The following is a 23,753-nucleotide window of genomic DNA, read 5'->3' on the forward strand; positions in this document are numbered from 1 at the left end:
GACCCTTATACAAGTCAAGTGCCTCCTGAGAGTCCCTGCACTGCAATAATGACTATTTGTAATTAACATGCCTTTCTCCGCACTCCCTCGACCCTACGGTGTAATGGGGGAAGGGCTGCCGTGCCAGCCCCCCAAATGGGCACTATGGGGCAATGTCTAGACAACTCCAGTTGGGATGCGCCTATAGAAATTTCTTTTGCATCAACAACATACACAGTGGTAAAAGTTTAGCAAACCATAATTAGCATGCCCCCCACCTTGCCAATGCTGTGTACCCCAATAATGAGCCATGCCTGGCACTTTTAGGGTGAAGACACACTGGGCTACTAGTAGCAGCTACTAAACCCCTTAGAAAATACCCTGCCATAGACAATACTGAGAATTGCCTCTGCTAAACACACATAGAGGCAATTATCAGTAAATGATCAGCATTGTCTGTTTTAGTAGCCACAACAAGTAGCTGCTACTAGTAGCTCTGTGTGTCTTCACCCTTAACCAATAATGTCCAACAGATTGTCGTAGTGGGTTGGATTTGACCGAGAGAGTCCAAAAGTGCTTGTTTTTGGGTAAAATGCCAATTGCTGCCACAGGTGCCGGTTCTATTATAGGACCCCCCCCCCCCCATGAAAGAGAAATAGGGTGATCATTCCTGTGCAGACTTTGGCCAGTAACCCATTCACCGTTGCCATTCTATAGTAGTGAAGCCACAACGGGGGCGATAAGGACCCCTCTTCTCTTTGGAGCGGTGACACCGTCACTTTCCCATGATACAAAGTAACACAAACACACATCTATCACGGATTGAAAACTAAGCAGCAAACTGTGAAATATCTCACCGCCTTGGGAAATAAGCACAACTCAACGCCGCGCAACCGGCCAATCAGCAAAGGAGGATAAAGGAAGAAGGGCGACTTACCTGCAGGGCTTCGGAACCCAACGACGGCGAGTCTTCAGCCTTCAGAAAACCCTGCTGCCCCCGTCTAAAGAAATGAATAACTGCAATAAGTATGTGATGCAGAATGAGGACCATCCTTCCAGCTTCCCCGTCTCGGCGTTCCTACGGCAATGTTCCCACACTCGTCCCTTGCCCGCCGCTGTGCCAGCCACACACGCCGACACATGCACACCCCCCCACATGTATAAACACACATTAATCCCTAGTCCCACAAGCATTCAGAGTAGGGGAAAAAAAAAAAAAGGACACATCCTATTTGAAATGGTGCCCCTCCCCAACGCCCTCCCTCGCTCCCTCCCCAAGGCTGGTATGGAAAGGGGTTTGTCGCGGTGCACACCTGCTCCCCAGAGCGATGGGGCAAGCGGAACGGAAGATCCACATTGCGGCGTCGCAGGAGAGAGAAGGAGAGAGAAGGGCGAAAGGGAGAGCGATCCGGGGAAATGTGGCAGGCAGAGCTGGGAAGGGGATAGATACACACAGATCAGGGGGTGGGGGTGCCACAGGGTCCTAGTGCCGGCACTAATGAGAGCAGACCGGGAAGGATGAAGGGGGGCAAGGGGTGGGGATACAGCTGATTACCTGCACACACACACTGGTGTATATCAGCCACAGCCAACCTTGTGAGCTAAACGGGGGCACAATAGGGGCACAATGTGGGCACAATGCGGGCGAGTGTGGGTCGCTACCACCTGGAGCATTTATTTAGTCACTTCTGAACCCACAACTACACATCCCAGCATCCCCGGAAAGATTGCAGTTGGTCGCTGACATTGATATTTATCAGATTAATAGCACTGTTTGCCCAAAAGATTCTGTGCTGCCTGTGCTCTCAGTGTAGCCTTACTCTGTATCCATAGGTACAGGGGATTCTGTGCCGCCTGTGCTCTCAGTGCAGCCTTACTCTGTATCCATAGGTACAGGGGATTCTGTGCTCTCAGTGCAGCCTTACTCTGTAGCTATAGGTACAGGGGATTCTGTGCTGCCTGTGCTCTCAGTGCAGCCTTACTCTGTATCTATAGGTACAGGGGATTCTGTGCCGCCTGTGCTCTCAGTGCAGCTTTACTCTGTATCTATAGGTACAGGGGATTCTGTGCCGCCTGTGCTCTCAGTGCAGCCTTACTCTGTATCTATAGGTACAGGGGATTCTGTGCCGCCTGTGCTCTCAGTGCAGCTTTACTCTGTATCTATAGGTACAGGGGATTCTGTGCCGCCTGTGCTCTCAGTGCAGCCTTACTCTGTATCTATAGGTACAGGGGATTCTGTGCCGCCTGTGCTCTCAGTGCAGCCTTACTCTGTATCTATAGGTACAGGAGAGCCAATGCAGTATGAGATTTTTCTCCCTACAACTGGTGCAAATACGGTGAACTTTGCTATGGAAATTGCTTTACATTATAAATCCCATAACAAGGAAAACCTTTACCGCACAAAACCGTGTTACATAAATATTTATTATCCACTGTGCAACCCATTAGCCTCCTGTCTGGTACATAAACCTGGGAGAGCGCAAATTGCTTCTGATGTTAAACATGAGGCCCCCCCCCCCCCCCCCGCTGTTCTGAGCTGCAATAGGCTAGGAGCTCAATGGAACGTATTCAGAAAGGAAAAGTACGACATGTTTACACGCTTCCCCTAGCCACGTGCTTACATACATGTACACAGAAACTTCCGGCAGCTGGGTATGGCCTAAACAGCAGCGCCTACAGCTCTTACACATAGCAACAGAATGCTATATATTCTACCCCAACACAAACTAGGTGCACCCCCGGCACCAACACTGTCAGCAGCAATTATTTAAACCCCCCCTCCCAGCAGCCGATCAGCAGAACAATGGGAAGGGAGCAAGATAGCAGCTCCCAGTAGGTATCAGAATAGCACTCAATAGTAAGAAATCCAAGTCCGGCTTGGGACTCCTCCAGTTACATGGGAGTAGGAGAAACAATGGGTTAGCTGAAAGCAGTTCTAATGTGTAGCGCCGGCTCCTTCTGAAAGCTCAGACTCAGGCTCACTTTACTGCTGCGCTGCAAGTTGGAGTGATATCACCCCCCCTCACCCCCAGCAGCCGATCAGCAGAACAATGGGAAGGGAGCAAGATAGCAGCTCCCAGTAAGTATCAGAATAGCACTCAATAGTAAGAAATCCAAGTCCGGCTTGGGACTCCTCCAGTTAAATGGGAGTGGGAGAAACAATAGTTTCTCTGAGCAACTTTCCAATACAATAAATGAACCATTTTTCCTGCATTTAAAGTTTTTTCTCTGCCTCTTATTCTTTCAACAAAATAGCAGAAGTCAGTAAACTTTCTAAGGGCGAAGACACACTGAGCTACTTAGTAGCAGCTACATGTCAGGTACTAAACGCCAGAAAATCCCCTGCCATAGACAATACTGAGAACTGCCTCTACTAAACAATAAATGTAGAGATAATTATCAGTAAGTGATCAGCATCGCCTATTTTTGTATCAATCCAAATGGGGTGCGCACTCCAAGGCTCAATATTCTGAGGGGTGCATAGCCAAAATTATGTATATATAGAAAATAATCATCTGTGGCCAGCACACCCTTCAATGTTTTATCAAAAATTTATTGAAAATATATTGTTAAAACCGTCGTTTCGGTCCTTATTAGGATCCTTGAGAAAGGTCCTAATGAAGACCGAAACGTCGGTTTTAACAATATATTTTCAATAAATTTTTGATAAAACATTGAAGGGTGTGCTGGCCACAGATGATTATTTTCTATTATATATATATATATATATATATATATACACATACATACAAACATACACACAACAGAACATATATATATATATATTGTGTAGCGGATGGTTTGGCAACTCTGGTTTCCAACAAAAATGATCAGGCTCCACAGCAAAATAATGTATCACAGCTTTGTGTTTGAAAGTAACAAAAATTCAACAAGACAAAGTCTCACCAGACGGTAGTTTCCATGAATGGTTTAACAGAGTCCTCAGTGCCCGCATTCAGTCCAGTCTGCCCCTCACTGCCTCTCCCAGTTACACCCCCCATTAAGTGCTTCAGGGGTTGCCTAATTGGCTTCAGTGCTCTCTAGCCCTACTCCCGGGTACTAGCCCCTCCTGCCCCGGAGATTTAAAGGAGCCACTGCCTCAGCCTGGGTGCCATATATCTGCAATCCAACTGACAATTCCTACAATATATATATATATACACAGGTATGGGAATTGTTATCCAGAATGCTCGGGACCTGGGGTTTTCCGGATAAGGGGTCTTCCTGTAATTTGGATCTCCATAACTTAAGTCTGCTAAAAATCATAAAAATATTGAATAAACCCAATAGGGCTGTTCTGCCCCCAATAAGGGGTAATTATATCTTAGTTGGGATCAAGTACAGGTACTGTTTTATTATTACAGAGAAAAGGGAATCATTTAACCATGAAATAAACCCAATAGGGCTGTTCTGCCCCAATAAGGGGTAATTATATCTTAGTTGGGATCAAGTACAGGTACTGTTTTATTATTACAGAGAAAAGGGAATCATTTAACCATGAAATAAACCCAATAGGGCTGTTCTGCCCCAATAAGGGGTAATTATATCTTAGTTGGGATCAAGTACAGGTACTGTTTTATTATTACAGAGAAAAGGGAATCATTTAACCATTAAATAAACCCAATAGGGCTGTTCTGCCCCAATAAGGGGTAATTATATCTTAGTTGGGATCAAGTACAGGTACTGTTTTATTATTACAGAGAAGAGGGAATCATTTAACCATTAAATAAACCCAATAGGGCTGTTCTGCCCCCAATAAGGGGTAATTATATCTTAGTTGGGATCAAGTACAGGTACTGTTTTATTATTAAAGAGAAAAAGGAAATAATTTTATAAATATATACACAATAGGGTGAATAGGCAGTTTATTGTATTACATTAAACCCAGACTAAGAGGCCCATTAGTATAGTAGTAAAGTAGTGGTAGGGAAGGAGTTAATAAGTGACAGCTTAGGAGAGGCAATCCCATATTTATCACATGAACTCAGCTCAGGACAAGACCATAAATAGTTTCTCTTTCTTTTATAACCATTAAATACCTGCCAGTTTGTAAATCAGTTTCCCTTAGTAACTGTATGTGTATATCAAACTCCAGTAATCATGGCAGCTTGCTATGCGCAGCGCGTGGGAACCAGAAGCAGCCTGGGAGTTATTGGGGGTCATTCATGTATCCCAGGGCAGAAGTGCGAGGGCACTAGGGGGCACAGGGGCAAACCCAGGGGTTTTTTTATTCTTTGCCCACTGCCTTGAAGCATATAAATGTCCCCTATTATGTTTAAGGAAATGACTTCTGGCTGCTCTCTTTCCCATGGTCAGACAGGAACCTCCCCCCGAGTAAGTGAATTTATGGGGAAGTTTGCCTGGAAGCAGTATATATACATATAAATACAGGTATGGGATCTGTTATTAGGAAACCTGTTATCCAGAAAGTTCCAAATAAATTCTAATTTAAAAAAAAAAATTGTCTTTTTCCTTTTTCTCTGTAATAATAAAACAGTACCTGTACTTGATCCCAACTAAGATATAATTACCCCTTATTGGGGGCAGAACAGCCCTATTGGGTTTATTTAATGGTTAAATGATTCCCTTTTCTCTGTAATAATAAAACAGTACCTGTACTTGATCCCAACTAAGATATAATTACCCCTTATTGGGGCAGAACAACCCTATTGGGTTTATTTCATGGTTAAATGATTCCCTTTTCTCTGTAATAATAAAACAGTACCTGTACTTGATCCCAACTAAGATATAATTACCCCTTATTGGGGCAGAACAGCCCTATTGGGTTTATTTAATGGTTAAATGATTCCCTTTTCTCTGTAATAATAAAACAGTACCTGTAGTTGATCCCAACTAAGATATAATTACCCCTTATTGGGGCAGAACAACCCTATTGGGTTTATTTCATGGTTAAATGATTCCCTTTTCTCTGTAATAATAAAACAGTACCTGTACTTGATCCCAACTAAGATATAATTACCCCTTATTGGGGCAGAACAGCCCTATTGGGTTTATTTAATGGTTAAATGATTCCCTTTTCTCTGTAATAATAAAACAGTACCTGTACTTGATCCCAACTAAGATATAATTACCCCTTATTGGGGCAGAACAGCCCTATTGGGTTTATTTAATGGTTAAATGATTCAATTTTCTCTGTAATAATAAAACAGTACCTGTACTTGATCCCAACTAAGATATAATTACCCCTTATTGGGGCAGAACAGTCCTATTGGGTTTATTTAATGGTTAAATGATTCCCTTTTCTCTGTAATAATAAAACAGTACCTGTACTTGATCCCAACTAAGATATAATTACCCCTTATTGGGGCAGAACAGCCCTATTGGGTTTATTTCATGGTTAAATTATTCCAGGGGACTTAAACATCTGTCAGTCCCAAAATATCAGAAATATCATGGGATCCTCCTACTGTTATGGACTATAAATCCCAGCATCCTCTGCAATCCATTTCCTATATCTAACCCCATGGATATGATGACAGCCTATGAGCACTGGCGGTTCAGCCCAATGGACTGTTTATGGCACAGTACACGGCCCCCCAGTGAGTAAATGATTCACTTCCTTTGGGTGCATCAGGGGAGGCTGCTCGGCGCAGGAGCCAATTGGCGTGGGAGCTCAGAGCAACATCTGGACTCAGCCGGGGTAAATACACGCACATTAAATAGAGTCAAACGCTCAGTACCCAGCTGTTTGGTCCTGGTTCCGAGGGGAGTTCTTACTTCCATAACTGATGTACTTGGCTAAAGAGCTGCCCCTTAAAGGGGAATTCTACCCCAAAACTGATTCTGCTTAATGAAGGAAAATATAATGTATATGTCATTGTCACTGAAAGCAGCTTCTGTCCATTTCTGTTCTCTGGTTCAGCAGGAACAGCCCCCTAAGTTTGCTCATAGCCTGTACAGAGAGATACCATAAAACTATGGCACATAGGGATTCCCCTGTACTAAGCAGAATTCAGCAGGAACAGCCCCCTAACTTTGCTCATAGCCTGTACAGAGAGATACAATAAAACTATGGCACATAGGGATTCCCCTGTACTAAGCACAATTCAGCAGGAACAGCCCCCTAAGTTTGCTCATAGCCTGTACAGAGAGATACCATAAAAGTACTTTGAGAATATCATTCTTTGCTACAGACACAGTAAGAGCCCAGCCCTGAGATGCACAATTGTTCCTTTACACCATATTTGCAGGATGCAGCCCCGGCCCAGAATCTGCAAATTACGCATTCAATGTTCCAACAAATGTGCCAATGAAGTAAAGCAGAGTGAGAAAGTGAGATGTAAAAATAAGTCAATTATAGCCGGTTCATCTCACCGCTCGGCTCGGGGTGTTAGAAAATGCGGCCGTAAAGGCACCGCTGAAGGGTTCCCAACAGCTTTGTCTCATCCAATGGTGTATCAGGGAACGCTCTCAGTCTAACCTGATTGGCAGTTGGATATTCCAATTTCTAAAACATATGAAAACCAATGACCATAAAACGAAAAAAAATATATTACAGTTTGGCTCGTACATTGCAGGAATAGTTCCCCTTTAATACTCACCGTGCCGACGTGTGCGACCGGATCTGATAATGTGCAGCCAACTTAATTGCGAGCTGATTCCGCGTGGAATGGATTTTATCGCAGATCATGTTTTCTTATTTACCATGAAATACTGAGTTAAATCTAATCCCAGCTGGAATGTAACGACTGCCTAAGTATTAATTCCCCCAAGGTTTAACAGGATTTTCCGCACAAAGATTCAAAATATAATCCCATGTTTATGGGAAATGTACGGCTGCTGATTTACTGTGGGGTAAAGAGCACGGATATGTCATCAATATACCTCTTGTACTGCTAATTACTAACGTTCTACTGCTAATCTGAGCGTACCATCAGCCAGGTACCCCTACGGTATATGATAAGGATATTAGCAGTCACTGAGGGGTTCTGTGCCCCCCATATAAAGGCACAAGGCTGCAGGCCGAGTTATACAGGGAACTCTGAGTATCACTCATGTATTATAAGGGATAATGTACCCCCTACTGTAAATGATAAGGATATTAGCAGTCACTGAGGGGTTCTGTGCCCCCCATATAAAGGCACAAGGCTGCAGGCTGAGTTATACAGGGAACTCTGAGTATCACTCATGTATTATAAGGGATAATGTACCCCCTACTGTAAATGATAAGGATATTAGCAGTCACTGAGGGGTTCTGTGCCCATATAAAGGCACAAGGCTGCAGGCTGAGTTATACAGGGAACTCTGAGTATCACTCATGTATTATAAGGGATAATGTACCCCCTACTGTAAATGATAAGGATATTAGCAGTCACTGAGGGGTTCTGTGACCATATAAAGGCACAAGGCTGAGTTATACAGAGTATCACTCATGTATTATAAGGGATAATGTACCCCCTACTGTAAATGATAAGGATATTAGCAGTCACTGAGGGGTTCTGTGCCCATATAAAGGCACAAGGCTGCAGGCTGAGTTATACAGGGAACTCTGAGTATCACTCATGTATTATAAGGGATAATGTACCCCCTACTGTAAATGATAAGGATATTAGCAGTCACTGAGGGTTTCTGTGACCATTTAAAGGCCTTCGTAAGTGACAAATACACATTACTGGGCCCCATGGAAAAATCATTTTATGTCCCTCTTTTTTTGGGTATAAGAGGTTGTTAAACATATAGTGAGACTGCCAGTCAGTGCCCCCCTGGGCTCTCCAGCGGTTGCAGGCTCTGCTGCCCCTATACGTTTGCTGCTGACTATAGAGAAACACATACAGACGAGGGAGACATTACGGGACTCTCACAGGACTGAGCCTGCAGCCATTGCTACAACAGACAAACGTTCCACTTCATGGGAATCGCTGACTCAGCTGTTTCGGAATATAATGAAATTGTCAAAGGAAAAACAACTTCTTTCTGCCGTTAACAAGGAACTGTGCAACCCTGCTCCTAAGGGAGGCAGATACACTGGGGCTGTAATATGGCACAGGCTTTATATTCCCTGTCACTTGTTTCCCTTTATTGCAGTACTTGGGCTGATTTACTAACACAGGGCAAATGCCAGGGCAAACAGGGCTTAGCTACAGGGCAATAGATTACTTGCACTCTTATTAATATAACATATAACTTATAATGAAGCTTGGGGCATGCTGGGAGCTGTAGTCCAGCAACATCAGGGCTGTATTCTTAAAGCAATATTGCCCAATAAAACTTTCCCCCAAATCCCCACAGCCAGCGACTGCTTTAACATGCGAAAAATCCTCCAATGAGAATCCCAGCTGCAATTGGAGTTGGGAGCAATAAGCACAGTTTCCCAGCACTGAACAAGTCTGTCCCTTTATCCCCATGTCTGATTCCTGTGCCATATAATGACGGGAGAAAATGCCATCATTATCTCTATATGTAAGGTACCAGCAAGGGGCCTGACACAGTGCTGGGAATCAGCATTCTCACTGGGCAGTTCTTTTGCATTTATAATCAACTTATTTATCAGTACAATTCTCATTGGGGAATTTCCTTGCATCTATAATGATGGTTTTTGGCAGCTTCTATAGCAAAACTAGGGGGCGCCGTGGGGCAGCATCATGGCTGGGTTTGTATCCCCATTAATACATAAAAACTCACCCACGTTCTATTCATTCTTATGTCAAGGAGACAAGAGGCCTACAATTTAAGTGAGCCCCGAAATGCAATTGCTGGCCCACAGAACTTACAATCTAATCTATCAGCTGGAGGCCCAGTAGACAATAAAGAGCAGGAAGGATAAACACAGTATTTAAGTCCAAGTGAGTTCAGTCCACTCGCTGACGATTTCTACACTGTGATTTACTTCAAACACCGACGGCCGTGGAATCAAACAGACCGGTGAGATTACGGGGCAAGCGAGCGGCACGGCGAGGTATGAAATAACTGTTATCTTCTGAGGCAAATACATAAGACAGGTAAGTTCAGTTACTGCGCCGGGTATTACTGACCCCAGAGAAGCCCTCGACACACTGTAGCCCTCAGATGTGTGGAACTGGGAATAGTACAATATTCACACTTACTCCCCACATTCTAACCCTCCCTGCTATAAACAAACAGCTGCTGAGTGAAGGGCCACACACAGGAGGCCCCGTCCCTGTTCCGTATCCATTAGTAAATGACAAATGGAGATTGTGCATTAGTAAATCACACAGGGAGGCTGGCAATCATACATAGCACCCCATGTACAGACGTGTGGAATACTGGGGAACCAATCAAACAGATGTTCTAGATCAGTGGTTCTCAACCTTCCTAATGCCGCAACCCTTTAATACAGTTCCTCATGTTGTGGTGACCCCCCAACCATAAAATTATTCCTAAGACCATTGGGGGTCCCGAACCGATGTTCTAGATCTTTCTCTGTTCTTGTACGGCTTTCCCAAAATGTATTGTGGCTCATAAGTGAAAAACAGTGGGGGCCCCAGGTTTAGACAATTGGTGGCCAAGCTCAGAGAGTTGCTACGAGGACACTAAACAAAGGGAACATGAAACAAGATTTCAGGATGTGAACAATAATAAAAAATAGAAATGATATGAAAAAGTCTTGATAAAGAATTAGAATCAGCAGCTTAGAATCAGGGTCGGAATGGGGGCGGGGGGTGCAGGGCCCACCAGGGCTTCTGCCTCAGGGGCCCCTGCACCTTCCAATGGCCGTGACCTTTACATCCCCCCCCAGCCATCCAACCCCCTCCCAGAGCGTGCATAGATTAAACTTACCTGCAGCACATCATTGGAGGGAGACCAGAGGATCGGCGGAGCACCCTGTGGGGATTGGGTTTGGCCTGACGGGGCCCATCAGAGCCAGGGCCCACCAGGTTTTTTTCCCGGTGCCCCAGTGGCGCAGTCCAGGGTCGGACTGGGGGGTGCAGGGCCCACCAGGGCTCCCACCCCAGGGGCCCTGCAGGTGCAACCCGCCGGCCGTGTCCCCTGACCCCCATGCCCCACCCAACGTCCTCCCCTGAGCGCATAAATGTAACTCGTCTGGGGAGGAATGATAGGGCAGAGGGAGCGCCGGCAAGGCCCAGTGCGACCCTGCTAAGAAACAGATTTTCGTACATTGGGCATAAAATGTATTTCATGGTTCATATCCTCTTTAAAGACTTTGGGCATATAAATCAGGGGTCCCCAACAAGTGGGCCACAGACCAGAGCAGAGCCAGGGGCACTGGGCCAGATCCCCGCTATTGTTACACGTATGACACTGCGTAAGACACGTTTGTGCGTCATATGCGGCTTCGTACTCATCATACTGTAGCATCTACATACTATAGGCAACACCACAAAGAGTTAATTGCCCCCCAACCCTGGTCCTTGTAAAAATGTTCTTATCTTGCACCGGTCCGTGATGCAAAAACGGTTGGGGACCACTGATGTAAAGAACTGGGGGGCAGGGGAAGAAAGGTGGGGCCCTTGGGGAAGGCAGAGAAAGGGTTACAAGGGCAGACATTGGTCTGTGTCTATTCCAGGAGATTGTTCCGGTACTGGAGCGAAGGCAAAACCCAGAATATGTTGTGTTACCAGATGCCGTTGCGGTTGAGCAAATGACTGACTGTAATTAGACTTTGCCGATTACGTATCAGACTGCAGTCACCAATGGGCTCCGGGTCAAAACAAAACTGGCGCTCTATCTGATTAGGCGACGCTCTAAACCAATCTGCTGAGAAAGTTAATTATCTCTGGCCAAAATGAGTATGGCCGCGGCTGCACAGCGCATACAAAACCGGGCACGCTCGTTATCGTTTATAATATAATAGCCAAGCACAATACCACTGAAACAGGATAAACCGCTGACCACAAGAGCTTACAATCAAAAGCAGCTTCCCCCTGCATAAGTTAAGACAACGGGGGCTCATTTAAAAGACTGCGCAAATTCAGTAACCCGTGGCAACCAAGCCAAATAGCTTCCATTATTTTGCTGCAGGTGGATGAATATAGCTAATCACTCGCCGGTTGCTATGGGTTACTGCCCAGGCACTTATTTGCCCAGTGTTAGTAACTGAGACTAATTATAGAAGTGGTGGTCTATGTATGACCAGCTTATTGCTGCGTTTTTTTGTACATGTAGTTATTTTAAATGTCCGTATTGTGGGATTAAGTCCGTCTAAACCATGTAATGAAAGAAAATGTAACTCAACTTCCTCATATATTAAAGATTTCTGACTCCTGAAAGAATGTAGCAGCAGCCAACAGATTTAGTATTACTATTTCAGCAACAGAATGCCCTTCCATACACAACCCTATCCATACACCCAAACGGCTTTCCTGCTGCGGCTACAACTTGAAATATTTTTTATTATTATTATTTATTGGCATTTTGCGAGAAAAGCGTAATTGTCTCTCCCTTGGCTCCGGCTGATTATGCCTCTTGCTCTCCAAGTGAAGCTGATTTTGCAAATGGGTACAAATGCACAATTTTCCTGTCATGCCAAATGGAAGATATATTTAAATGTTAGTAGCTGCCGTGGGTAATTTTTCCTTCTTTGCTGAATATTGTGCCCGTTATAGTGTATATATACTGTATAGTGCGCCCGTTATAGTGTATATATACTGTATAGTGTGCCCGTTATAGTGTATATATACTGTATAGTGCGCCCGTTATAGTGTATATATACTGTATAGTGTGTGCCCGTTATAGTGTGTATATACTGTATAGTGTGTGCCCGTTATAGTGTATATATACTGTATAGTGTGCCCGTTATAGTGTATATATACTGTATAGTGGGCCCGTTATAGTGTATATATACTGTATAGTGGGCCCGTTATAGTGTATATATACTGTATAGTGGGCCCGTTATAGTGTGTATATACTGTATAGTGGGCCCGTTATAGTGTATATATATACTGTATAGTGTGCCCGTTATAGTGTATATATACTGTATAGTGGGCCCGTTATAGTGTATATATACTGTATAGCATGCCCGTTATAGTGTATATATACTGTATAGTGTGCCCGTTATAGTGTATATATACTGTATAGTGGGCCGTTATAGTGTGTATATACTGTATAGTGGGCCCGTTATAGTGTATATATATACTGTATAGTGTGCCCGTTATAGTGTATATATACTGTATAGTGGGCCCGTTATAGTGTATATATACTGTATAGCATGCCCGTTATAGTGTATATATACTGTATAGTGTGCCCGTTATAGTGTATATATACTGTATAGTGGGCCCGTTATAGTGTATATACTGTATAGTGGGCCCGTTATAGTGTATATATACTGTATAGTGCGCCCGTTATAGTGTATATATACTGTATAGTGCGCCCGTTATAGTGTATATATACTGTATAGTGCGCCCGTTATAGTGTATATATACTGTATAGTGCGCCCGTTATAGTGTATATATACTGTATAGTGCGCCCGTTATAGTGTATATATACTGTATAGTGCGCCCGTTATAGTGTATATACTGTATAGTGGGCCCGTTATAGTGTATATATACTGTATAGTGGGCCCGTTATAGTGTATATATACTGTATAGTGGGCCCGTTATAGTGTATATATACTGTATAGTGGGCCCGTTATAGTGTATATATACTGTATAGTGGGCCCGTTATAGTGTATATATACTGTATAGTGGGCCCGTTATAGTGTATATATACTGTATAGTAGGCCCGTTATAGTGTATATATACTGTATAGTGGGCCCGTTATAGTGTGTATATACTGTATAGTGGGCCCGTTATAGTGTGTATATACTGTATAGTGGGCCCGTTATAGTGTATATATACTATATAGTGGGCCCGTTATAGTGTATATATACTGTATTTTGTTCCTAACAACAGAGGAATAAGGAGGAAAGAAGATGGGGGGCTACTGGGGGCATTTTGCTGTGAAAGGCCGGTAAAGAAACCCAAAACACAAGGTGCGGAATTTACAGCCTAATACTTTGTTGTGTTCTAGTTCCCCTTTAGCCACACAGCTCCCGGGTATCTGCGGCCGATGCTGCAATAAAGAAGCTCAATGAGCCGTGCCTCGGCCTGGGTTAGCCACAAACCCTACAGAGCCGGAGAGTGGTTAGCCTCACCCCCAGAGGCGCGGGTAGAACAGACTGCGGCTTGTACCCCTCCTAACTGCAGCGCAAAGGTGTCGGCGCGACCAACTGCAGGGAGACACCAAACTAACCCTTTAGCCGCCAGTCACATACATTACATAGTCAGCTGCAGTCCGGCCTCCCGATACGTCTGCTGGATCCCAAGCCCCGGTCACAGTTAGTGGGGTCTCTGCTCCATCACTCAAGGGGGCAGCGCCAGAGTGGCCCCTGCATTAACCCCTGAACTGCCTGAACTTGCACTATTCTGCCCCTCTCTCCACAGCCAGATGGAAGAAATTAGGTTTTTATTAATATTATTAGCAGGAATTTATGAAGGAGCCGGGCCCCTGCCCCCAGTATCAGTATGGGATTATAATTACTATGGGTTTAGTGCCAACATATTCCAATAAAGGGGTATATACACTATATACTGTATACACTATATATACACACTACATACACCCTATATATACACTATATACACACTACATATACACTATATACACACTACATATACACTATATACACACTACATATACACTATATACACACTACATATACACTATATACACACTACATATACACTATATACACACTATACATACACTATATACACACTATATATACACAGTATACATACACTATATATACACACTACATATACACTATATACACAGTATACATACACTACATACACAGTATACATACACTATATACACACTACATATACACTATATACACAGTATATACACACTATATACACACTATATACACACTATATACACACTATACAATCACATACAAAGCAACCAATGAGGGGCACAAGAGGTGACGGGGCCCTGCCCAAAGGAGCTCTCCATATATGTATTACAGGTAACTTGCTGCCATGGCAACCAAGTGATGCAGCCAATAAACTCTCTCACCCAAGTACAGGCGGGCCCCTGAGAGCCTGGCCAATGGCTACAGCACAGAATTAGGGGCCACTGTTTAATAGATATTTATATAGACTGGCTTTTTTTAACTATACTTGAAAATCCAACTCAGGGGGCCCAGTTAGGTGTTTATGGGACCCCCAGTACCGTCCAACCTCACTGCCCAACACTTACCGACTACTCCCGCCCCATCTCTCATCCCTCACAAACCTCCCACTCGCCTCAAGGGGCGGGGCTTATATTCCCGCTCGTCAGTAAGGACCAATCAAGGACTGAACTACAGGAGCCTGAAAGGTTCCGCACATGATGGAGGATTTGAGTGGGCGTAACCTGCAGCAGGTGGGAGGAGTTCCCTCAAAGAGGAAGGGCCTGTCAGATTAGAATTGATGTAGCTTCCGGCTCAGAGGGGGCAAATCCCATTGGGTAATGTCCTGTGTGTGAGGTGTCGGGAAGATAAATTCTGCACCGAGGGGCGAAAGATATTTGGAACAAAATGAACAATAAGGTCCTCCTTCTGTAACTATAGCCATGGGGGGCAATGGGGCTTTGGGTGGGATAACTATAGCCATGGGGGGGGCAATGGAGCTTTGGGTGGGATAACTATAGCCATGGGGAGGGCAATGGAGCTTTGGGTGGGATAACTATAGCCATGGGGGGGGCAATGGAGCTTTGGGTGGGATAACTATAGCCATGGAGGGGCAATGGAGCTTTGGGTGGGATAACTATAGCCATGGGGAGGGCAATGGAGCTTTGGGTGGGATAACTATAGCCATGGGGGGGGCAATGGAGCTTTGGGTGGGATAACTATAGCCATGGGGGGGGGGCAATGGAGCTTTGGGTGGGATAACTATAGCCATGGGGGGGGCAATGGAGCTTTGGGTGGGATAACTATAGCCATGGGGGGGGCAATGGAGCTTTGGGTGGGATAACTATAGCCATGGGAGGGGGCAATGGAGCTTTGGGTGGGATAACTATAGCCATGGGGGGCAATGGAGCTTTGGGTGGGATAACTATAGCCATGGAGGGGCAATGGAGCTTTGGGTGGGATAACTATAGCCATGGGGAGGGCAATGGAGCTTTGGGTGGGATAACTATAGCCATGGGGGGGCAATGGGGCTTTGGGTGGGATAACTATAGCCATGGGGGGGGCAATGGAGCTTTGGGTGGGATAACTATAGCCATGGGGGGGCAATGGAGCTTTGGGTGGGATAACTATAGCCATGGGAGGGGGCAATGGAGCTTTGGGTGGGATAACTATAGCCATGGAGGGGCAATGGAGCTTTGGGTGGGATAACTATAGCCATGGGAGGGGGCAATGGAGCTTTGGGTGGGATAACTATAGCCATGGGAGGGGGCAATGGAGCTTTGGGTGGGATAACTATAGCCATGGGGGGGGCAATGGAGCTTTGGGTGGGATAACTATAGCCATGGGGGGGCAATGGAGCTTTGGGTGGGATAACTATAGCCATGGGGAGGGCAATGGAGCTTTGGGTGGGATAACTATAGCCATGGGGAGGGCAATGGAGCTTTGGGTGGGATAACTATAGCCATGGAGGGGCAATGGAGCTTTGGGTGGGATAACTATAGCCATGGGGAGGGCAATGGAGCTTTGGGTGGGATAACTATAGCCATGGGGGGGCAATGGGGCTTTGGGTGGGATAACTATAGCCATGGGGGGGGCAATGGAGCTTTGGGTGGGATAACTATAGCCATGGGGGGGCAATGGAGCTTTGGGTGGGATAACTATAGCCATGGGAGGGGGCAATGGAGCTTTGGGTGGGATAACTATAGCCATGGAGGGGCAATGGAGCTTTGGGTGGGATAACTATAGCCATGGGAGGGGGCAATGGAGCTTTGGGTGGGATAACTATAGCCATGGGAGGGGGCAATGGAGCTTTGGGTGGGATAACTATAGCCATGGGAGGGGGCAATGGAGCTTTGGGTGGGATAACTATAGCCATGGGAGGGGGCAATGGAGCTTTGGGTGGGATAACTATAGCCATGGGGGGGCAATGGAGCTTTGGGTGGGATAACTATAGCCATGGGGGGGCAATGGAGCTTTGGGTGGGATAACTATAGCCATGGGGGGGCAATGGAGCTTTGGGTGGGATAACTATAGCCATGGGGGGGCAATGGAGCTTTGGGTGGGATAACTATAGCCATGGGGGGGCAATGGGGCTTTGGGTGGGATAACTATAGCCATGGGGGGGCAATGGGGCTTTGGGTGGGATAACTATAGCCATGGGGGGGCAATGGGGCTTTGGGTGGGATAACTATAGCCATGGGGGGGGCAATGGGGCTTTGGGTGGGATAACTATAGCCATGGGGGGCAATGGAGCTTTGGGTGGGATAACTATAGCCATGGGGGGCAATGGGGCTTTGGGTGGGATAACTATAGCCATGGGAGGGGCAATGGAGCTTTGGGTGGGATAACTATAGCCATGGGAGGGGCAATGGAGCTTTGGGTGGGATAACTATAGCCATGGGGAGGGCAATGGAGCTTTGGGTGGGATAACTATAGCCATGGGAGGGGGCAATGGAGCTTTGGGTGGGATAACTATAGCCATGGGAGGGGGCAATGGAGCTTTGGGTGGGATAACTATAGCCATGGGAGGGGGCAATGGAGCTTTGGGTGGGATAACTATAGCCATGGGAGGGGGCAATGGAGCTTTGGGTGGGATAACTATAGCCATGGGGGGGCAATGGAGCTTTGGGTGGGATAACTATAGCCATGGGGGGGGCAATGGAGCTTTGGGTGGGATAACTATAGCCATGGGGGGGCAATGGAGCTTTGGGTGGGATAACTATAGCCATGGGGGGGCAATGGAGCTTTGGGTGGGATAACTATAGCCATGGGGGGGCAATGGGGCTTTGGGTGGGATAACTATAGCCATGGGGGGGCAATGGGGCTTTGGGTGGGATAACTATAGCCATGGGGGGCAATGGGGCTTTGGGTGGGATAACTATAGCCATGGGGGGGGCAATGGGGCTTTGGGTGGGATAACTATAGCCATGGGGGGCAATGGAGCTTTGGTGGGATAACTATAGCCATGGGGGGCAATGGGGCTTTGGGTGGGATAACTATAGCCATGGGAGGGGCAATGGAGCTTTGGGTGGGATAACTATAGCCATGGGAGGGGCAATGGAGCTTTGGGTAGGATAACTATAGCCATGGGGGGGGGCAATGGAGCTTTGGGTGGGATAACTATAGCCATGGGGGGGCAATGGGGCTTTGGGTGGGATAACTATAGCCATGGGGGGGCAATGGAGCTTTGGGTGGGATAACTATAGCCATGGGGGGGCAATGGGGCTTTGGGGTGGGATAACTATAGCCATGGGGGGGCAATGGGGCTTTGGGTGGGATAACTATAGCCATGGGGGGGGCAATGGGGCTTTGGGTGGGATAACTATAGCCATGGGGGGGGCAATGGGGCTTTGGGTGGGATAACTATAGCCATGGGGGGCAATGGAGCTTTGGGTGGGATAACTATAGCCATGGGGGCAATGGGGCTTTGGGTGGGATAACTATAGCCATGGGAGGGGCAATGGAGCTTTGGGTGGGATAACTATAGCCATGGGAGGGGCAATGGAGCTTTGGGTAGGATAACTATAGCCATGGGGGGGGGCAATGGAGCTTTGGGTGGGATAACTATAGCCATGGGGGGGGCAATGGGGCTTTGGGTGGGATAACTATAGCCATAGAGGGGGCAATGGAGCTTTGGGTGGGATAACTATAGCCATGGGGGGGGCAATGGAGCTTTGGGTGGGATAACTATAGCCATGGGAGGGGCAATGGAGCTTTGGGTGGGATAACTATAGCCATGGGAGGGGCAATGGAGCTTTGGGTGAGATAACTATAGCCATGGGAGGGGCAATGGAGCTTTGGGTAGGATAACTATAGCCATGGGGAGGGGCAATGGGGCTTTGGGTGGGATAACTATAGCCATGGGGGGGGCAATGGGGCTTTGGGTGGGATAACTATAGCCATGGGAGGGGCAATGGAGCTTTGGGTGGGATAACTATAGCCATGGGGGGGCAATGGGGCTTTGGGTGGGATAACTATAGCCATGGGAGGGGCAATGGAGCTTTGGGTAGGATAACTATAGCCATGGGGGGGGCAATGGAGCTTTGGGTGGGATAACTATAGCCATGGGGGGGGCAATGGGGCTTTGGGTGGGATAACTATAGCCATGGGAGGGGCAATGGAGCTTTGGGTAGGATAACTATAGCCATGGGGAGGGGCAATGGGGCTTTGGGTGGGATAACTATAGCCATGGGGGGGGCAATGGGGCTTTGGGTGGGATAACTATAGCCATGGGAGGGGCAATGGAGCTTTGGGTAGGATAACTATAGCCATGGGGAGGGGCAATGGGGCTTTGGGTGGGATAACTATAGCCATGGGAGGGGCAATGGAGCTTTGGGTGGGATAACTATAGCCATGGGAGGGGCAATGGAGCTTTGGGTGGGATAACTATAGCCATGGGAGGGGCAATGGAGCTTTGGGTGGGATAACTATAGCCATGGGGGGGCAATGGAGCTTTGGGTGGGATAACTATAGGCATGGGGGGGGCAATGGAGCTTTGGGTGGGATAACTATAGCCATGGGGGGGCAATGGAGCTTTGGGTGGGATAACTATAGCCATGGGGAGGGGCAATGGAGCTTTGGGTGGGATAACTATAGCCATGGGGGGGGCAATGGAGCTTTGGGTGGGATAACTATAGCCATGGGGGGGCAATGGAGCTTTGGGTGGGATAACTATAGCCATGGGGGGGGCAATGGAGCTTTGGGTGGGATAACTATAACCATGGGGGGGCAATGGAGCTTTGGGTGGGATAACTATAACCATGGGGGGGCAATGGAGCTTTGGGTGGGATAACTATAGCCATGGGGGGGGCAATGGAGCTTTGGGTGGGATAACTATAGCCATGGGGGGGGGGCAATGGGGCTTTGGGTGGGATAACTATAGCCATGGGGGGGCAATGGAGCTTTGGGTGGGATAACTATAGCCATGGGGGGGGCAATGGAGCTTTGGGTGGGATAACTATAGCCATGGGGGGGGGCAATGGAGCTTTGGGTGGGATAACTATAGCCATGGGGGAGGGGCAATGGAGCTTTGGGTGGGATAACTATAGCCATGGGGGGCAATGGGGCTTTGGGTGGGATAACTATAGCCATGGGGGGGGGGGGCAATGGGAGCTTTGGGTGGATAACTATAGCCATGGGGGGGCAATGGGGCTTTGGGTGGGATAACTATAGCCATGGGAGGGCAATGGAGCTTTGGGTGGGATAACTATAGCCATGGGGGGGCAATGGAGCTTTGGGTGGGATAACTATAGCCATGGGGGGGGCAATGGAGCTTTGGGTGGGATAACTATAGCCATGGGAGGGGCAATGGAGCTTTGGGTGGGATAACTATAGCCATGGGGGAGGGGCAATGGAGCTTTGGGTGGGATAACTATAGCCATGGGGGGCAATGGGGCTTTGGGTGGGATAACTATAGCCATGGGGGGGGGCAATGGAGCTTTGGGTGGGATAACTATAGCCATGGGGAGGGCAATGGGGCTTTGGGTGGGATAACTATAGCCATGGGGAGGGCAATGGAGCTTTGGGTGGGATAACTATAGCCATGGGGAGGGCAATGGGGCTTTGGGTGGGATAACTATAGCCATGGGGGGGGCAATGGAGCTTTGGGTGGGATAACTATAGCCATGGGGGGGGGCAATGGAGCTTTGGGTGGGATAACTATAGCCATGGGGGGGGCAATGGAGCTTTGGGTGGGATAACTATAGCCATGGGGAGGGCAATGGGGCTTTGGGTGGGATAACTATAGCCATGGGGGGGGGGGCAATGGAGCTTTGGGTGGGATAACTATAGCCATGGGGGGGGCAATGGGGCTTTGGGTGGGATAACTATAGCCATGGGAGGGGCAATGGAGCTTTGGGTAGGATAACTATAGCCATGGGGAGGGGCAATGGGGCTTTGGGTGGGATAACTATAGCCATGGGGGGGGCAATGGGGCTTTGGGTGGGATAACTATAGCCATGGGAGGGGCAATGGAGCTTTGGGTAGGATAACTATAGCCATGGGGAGGGGCAATGGGGCTTTGGGTGGGATAACTATAACCATGGGGAGGGGCAATGGAGCTTTGGGTGGGATAACTGTAGCCATGGGAGGAGCAATGGAGCTTTGGGTGGGATAACTATAACCATGGGGAGGGGCAATGGAGCTTTGGGTGGGATAACTATAGCCATGGGAGGAGCAATGGAGCTTTGGGTGGGATAACTATAACCATGGGGAGGGGCAATGGAGCTTTGGGTGGGATAACTATAGCCATGGGGAGGGCAATGGAGCTTTGGGTGGGATAACTATAACCATGGGGAGGGCAATGGAGCTTTGGGTGGGATAACTATAACCATGGGGAGGGCAATGGAGCTTTGGGTGGGATAACTATAACCATGGGGAGGGGCAATGGGGCTTTGGGTGGGATAACTATAGCCATGGGGGGGGCAATGGGGCTTTGGGTGGGATAACTATAGCCATGGGAGGGGCAATGGAGCTTTGGGTGGGATAACTATAGCCATGGGAGGGGCAATGGAGATTTGGGTGGGATAACTATAGCCATGGGAGGGGCAATGGAGCTTTGGGTGGGATAACTATAGCCATGGGGGGGGGGCAATGGAGCTTTGGGTGGGATAACTATAACCATGGGGAGGGGCAATGGAGCTTTGGGTGGGATAACTATAGCCATGGGGGGGGCAATGGAGCTTTGGGTGGGATAACTATAGCCATGGGGGGGGCAATGGAGCTTTGGGTGGGATAACTATAACCATGGGGAGGGGCAATGGAGCTTTGGGTGGGATAACTATAGCCATGGGAGGGGCAATGGAGCTTTGGGTGGGATAACTATAGCCATGGGGGGGCAATGGAGCTTTGGGTGAGATAACTATAGCCATGGGGGGGCAATGGAGCTTTGGGTGGGATAACTGTAGCCATGGGGAGGGCAATGGAGCTTTGGGTGGGATAACTATAGCCATGGGGAGGGCAATGGAGCTTTGGGTGGGATAACTATAACCATGGGGAAGGCAATGGAGCTTTGGGTGGGATAACTATAACCATGGGGAGGGCAATGGAGCTTTGGGTGGGATAACTATAACCATGGGGAGGGGCAATGGGGCTTTGGGTGGGATAACTATAGCCATGGGGGGGGCAATGGAGCTTTGAATGGGATAACTATAGCCATGGGAGGGGCAATGGAGCTTTGGGTGGGATAACTATAACCATGGGGAGGGGCAATGGAGCTTTGGGTGGGATAACTATAGCCATGGGAGGGGCAATGGAGCTTTGGGTGGGATAACTTTAGCCATGGGGGGGGGCAATGGAGCTTTGGGTGAGATAACTATAGCCATGGGGGGGCAATGGAGCTTTGGGTGGGATAACTATAGCCATGGGGAGGGCAATGGAGCTTTGGGTGAGATAACTATAGCCATGGGGGGGCAATGGAGCTTTGGGTGGGATAACTATAGCCATTGGGGGGCAATGGAGCTTTGGGTGGGATAACTATAGCCATGGGGGGGGCAATGGAGCTTTGGGTGGGATAACTATAGCCATGGGAGGGGCAATGGAGCTTTGGGTGGGATAACAATAGCCATGGGGGGGCAATGGAGCTTTGGGTGGGATAACTATAGCCATGGGGGGGGGCAATGGAGCTTTGGGTGGGATAACTATAGCCATGGGGGGGCAATGGAGCTTTGGGTGGGATAACTATAGCCATGGGGGGGGCAATGGAGCTTTGGGTGGGATAACTATAGCCATGGGGGGGGCAATGGAGCTTTGGGTGGGATAACTATAGCCTTGGGGGGGGGCAATGGAGCTTTGGGTGGGATAACTATAGCCATGGGGGAGGGGCAATGGAGCTTTGGGTGGGATAACTATAGCCATGGGGGGGGGGGGCAATGGAGCTTTTGGTGGGATAACTATAGCCATGGGAGGGGCATGGTTTGGCCTAGTAATGTGAGTGGGGTAATTTGGTGGGGTAACACCAAAATATGAAAGTGTTTTAAACTAATTAAACTACTGTCTCCATCTTGCCCTACTGTCTCCATCTTGCCCTACTGTCTCCATCTTGCCCTACTGTCCCATCTTGCCCTACTGTCTCCATCTTGCCCTACTGTCCCATCTTTCCCTACTGTCTCCATCTTTCCCTACTGTCTCCATCTTTCCCTACTGTCTCCATCTTTCCCTACTGTGTCCATCTTTCCCTACTGTGTCCATCTTGTCTTACTGTCTCCATCTTGCCCTACTGTCCCCATCTTGCCCTACTGTCCCATCTTGCCCTACTGTCTCCATCTTGCCCTACTGTCTCTATCTTTCCCTACTGTGTCCATCTTGTCCTACTGTCTCCATCTTGCCCTGCTGTCCCCATCTTGCCCTACTGTCCCCATCTTGCCCTACTGTCTCCATCTTGCCCTACTGTCTCCATCTTTCCCTACTGTGTCCATCTTGTCCTACTGTCTCCATCTTGCCCTACTGTCCCCATCTTGCCCTACTGTCCCCATCTTGTCCTACTGTCTCCATCTTGTCCTACTGTCTCCATCTTGCCCTACTGTCTCCATCTTGCCCTACTGTCCCCATCTTGCCCTACTGTCTCCATCTTGCCCTACTGTCTCCATCTTGCCCTACTGTCTCCATCTTGTCCTACTGTCTCCATCTTGCCCTACTGTCTCCATCTTGCCCTACTGTCCCCATCTTGCCCTACTGTCTCCAT

General features: G+C 47.8%; 1 protein-coding gene across 3 annotated transcripts in view; it reads right to left on the bottom strand.

The window, feature by feature from the left end:
* Positions 1–23,753, bottom strand: part of pde2a (phosphodiesterase 2A) — a 267,569-nt gene that overhangs the window by 157,768 nt on the left and 86,048 nt on the right. For 2 of the 3 annotated variants that reach the window (XM_031896136.1, NM_001079139.1), the window contains 1 exon segment: positions 917–980. In XM_031896136.1, coding sequence (XP_031751996.1) covers positions 917–980 — 64 coding nt within the window. 3 annotated transcript variants of the gene reach the window in all.

The sequence above is a fragment of the Xenopus tropicalis genome, chromosome 2, assembly GCF_000004195.4.
Source record: "Xenopus tropicalis strain Nigerian chromosome 2, UCB_Xtro_10.0, whole genome shotgun sequence".
Taxonomy (NCBI): Eukaryota; Metazoa; Chordata; class Amphibia; order Anura; family Pipidae; genus Xenopus; species Xenopus tropicalis.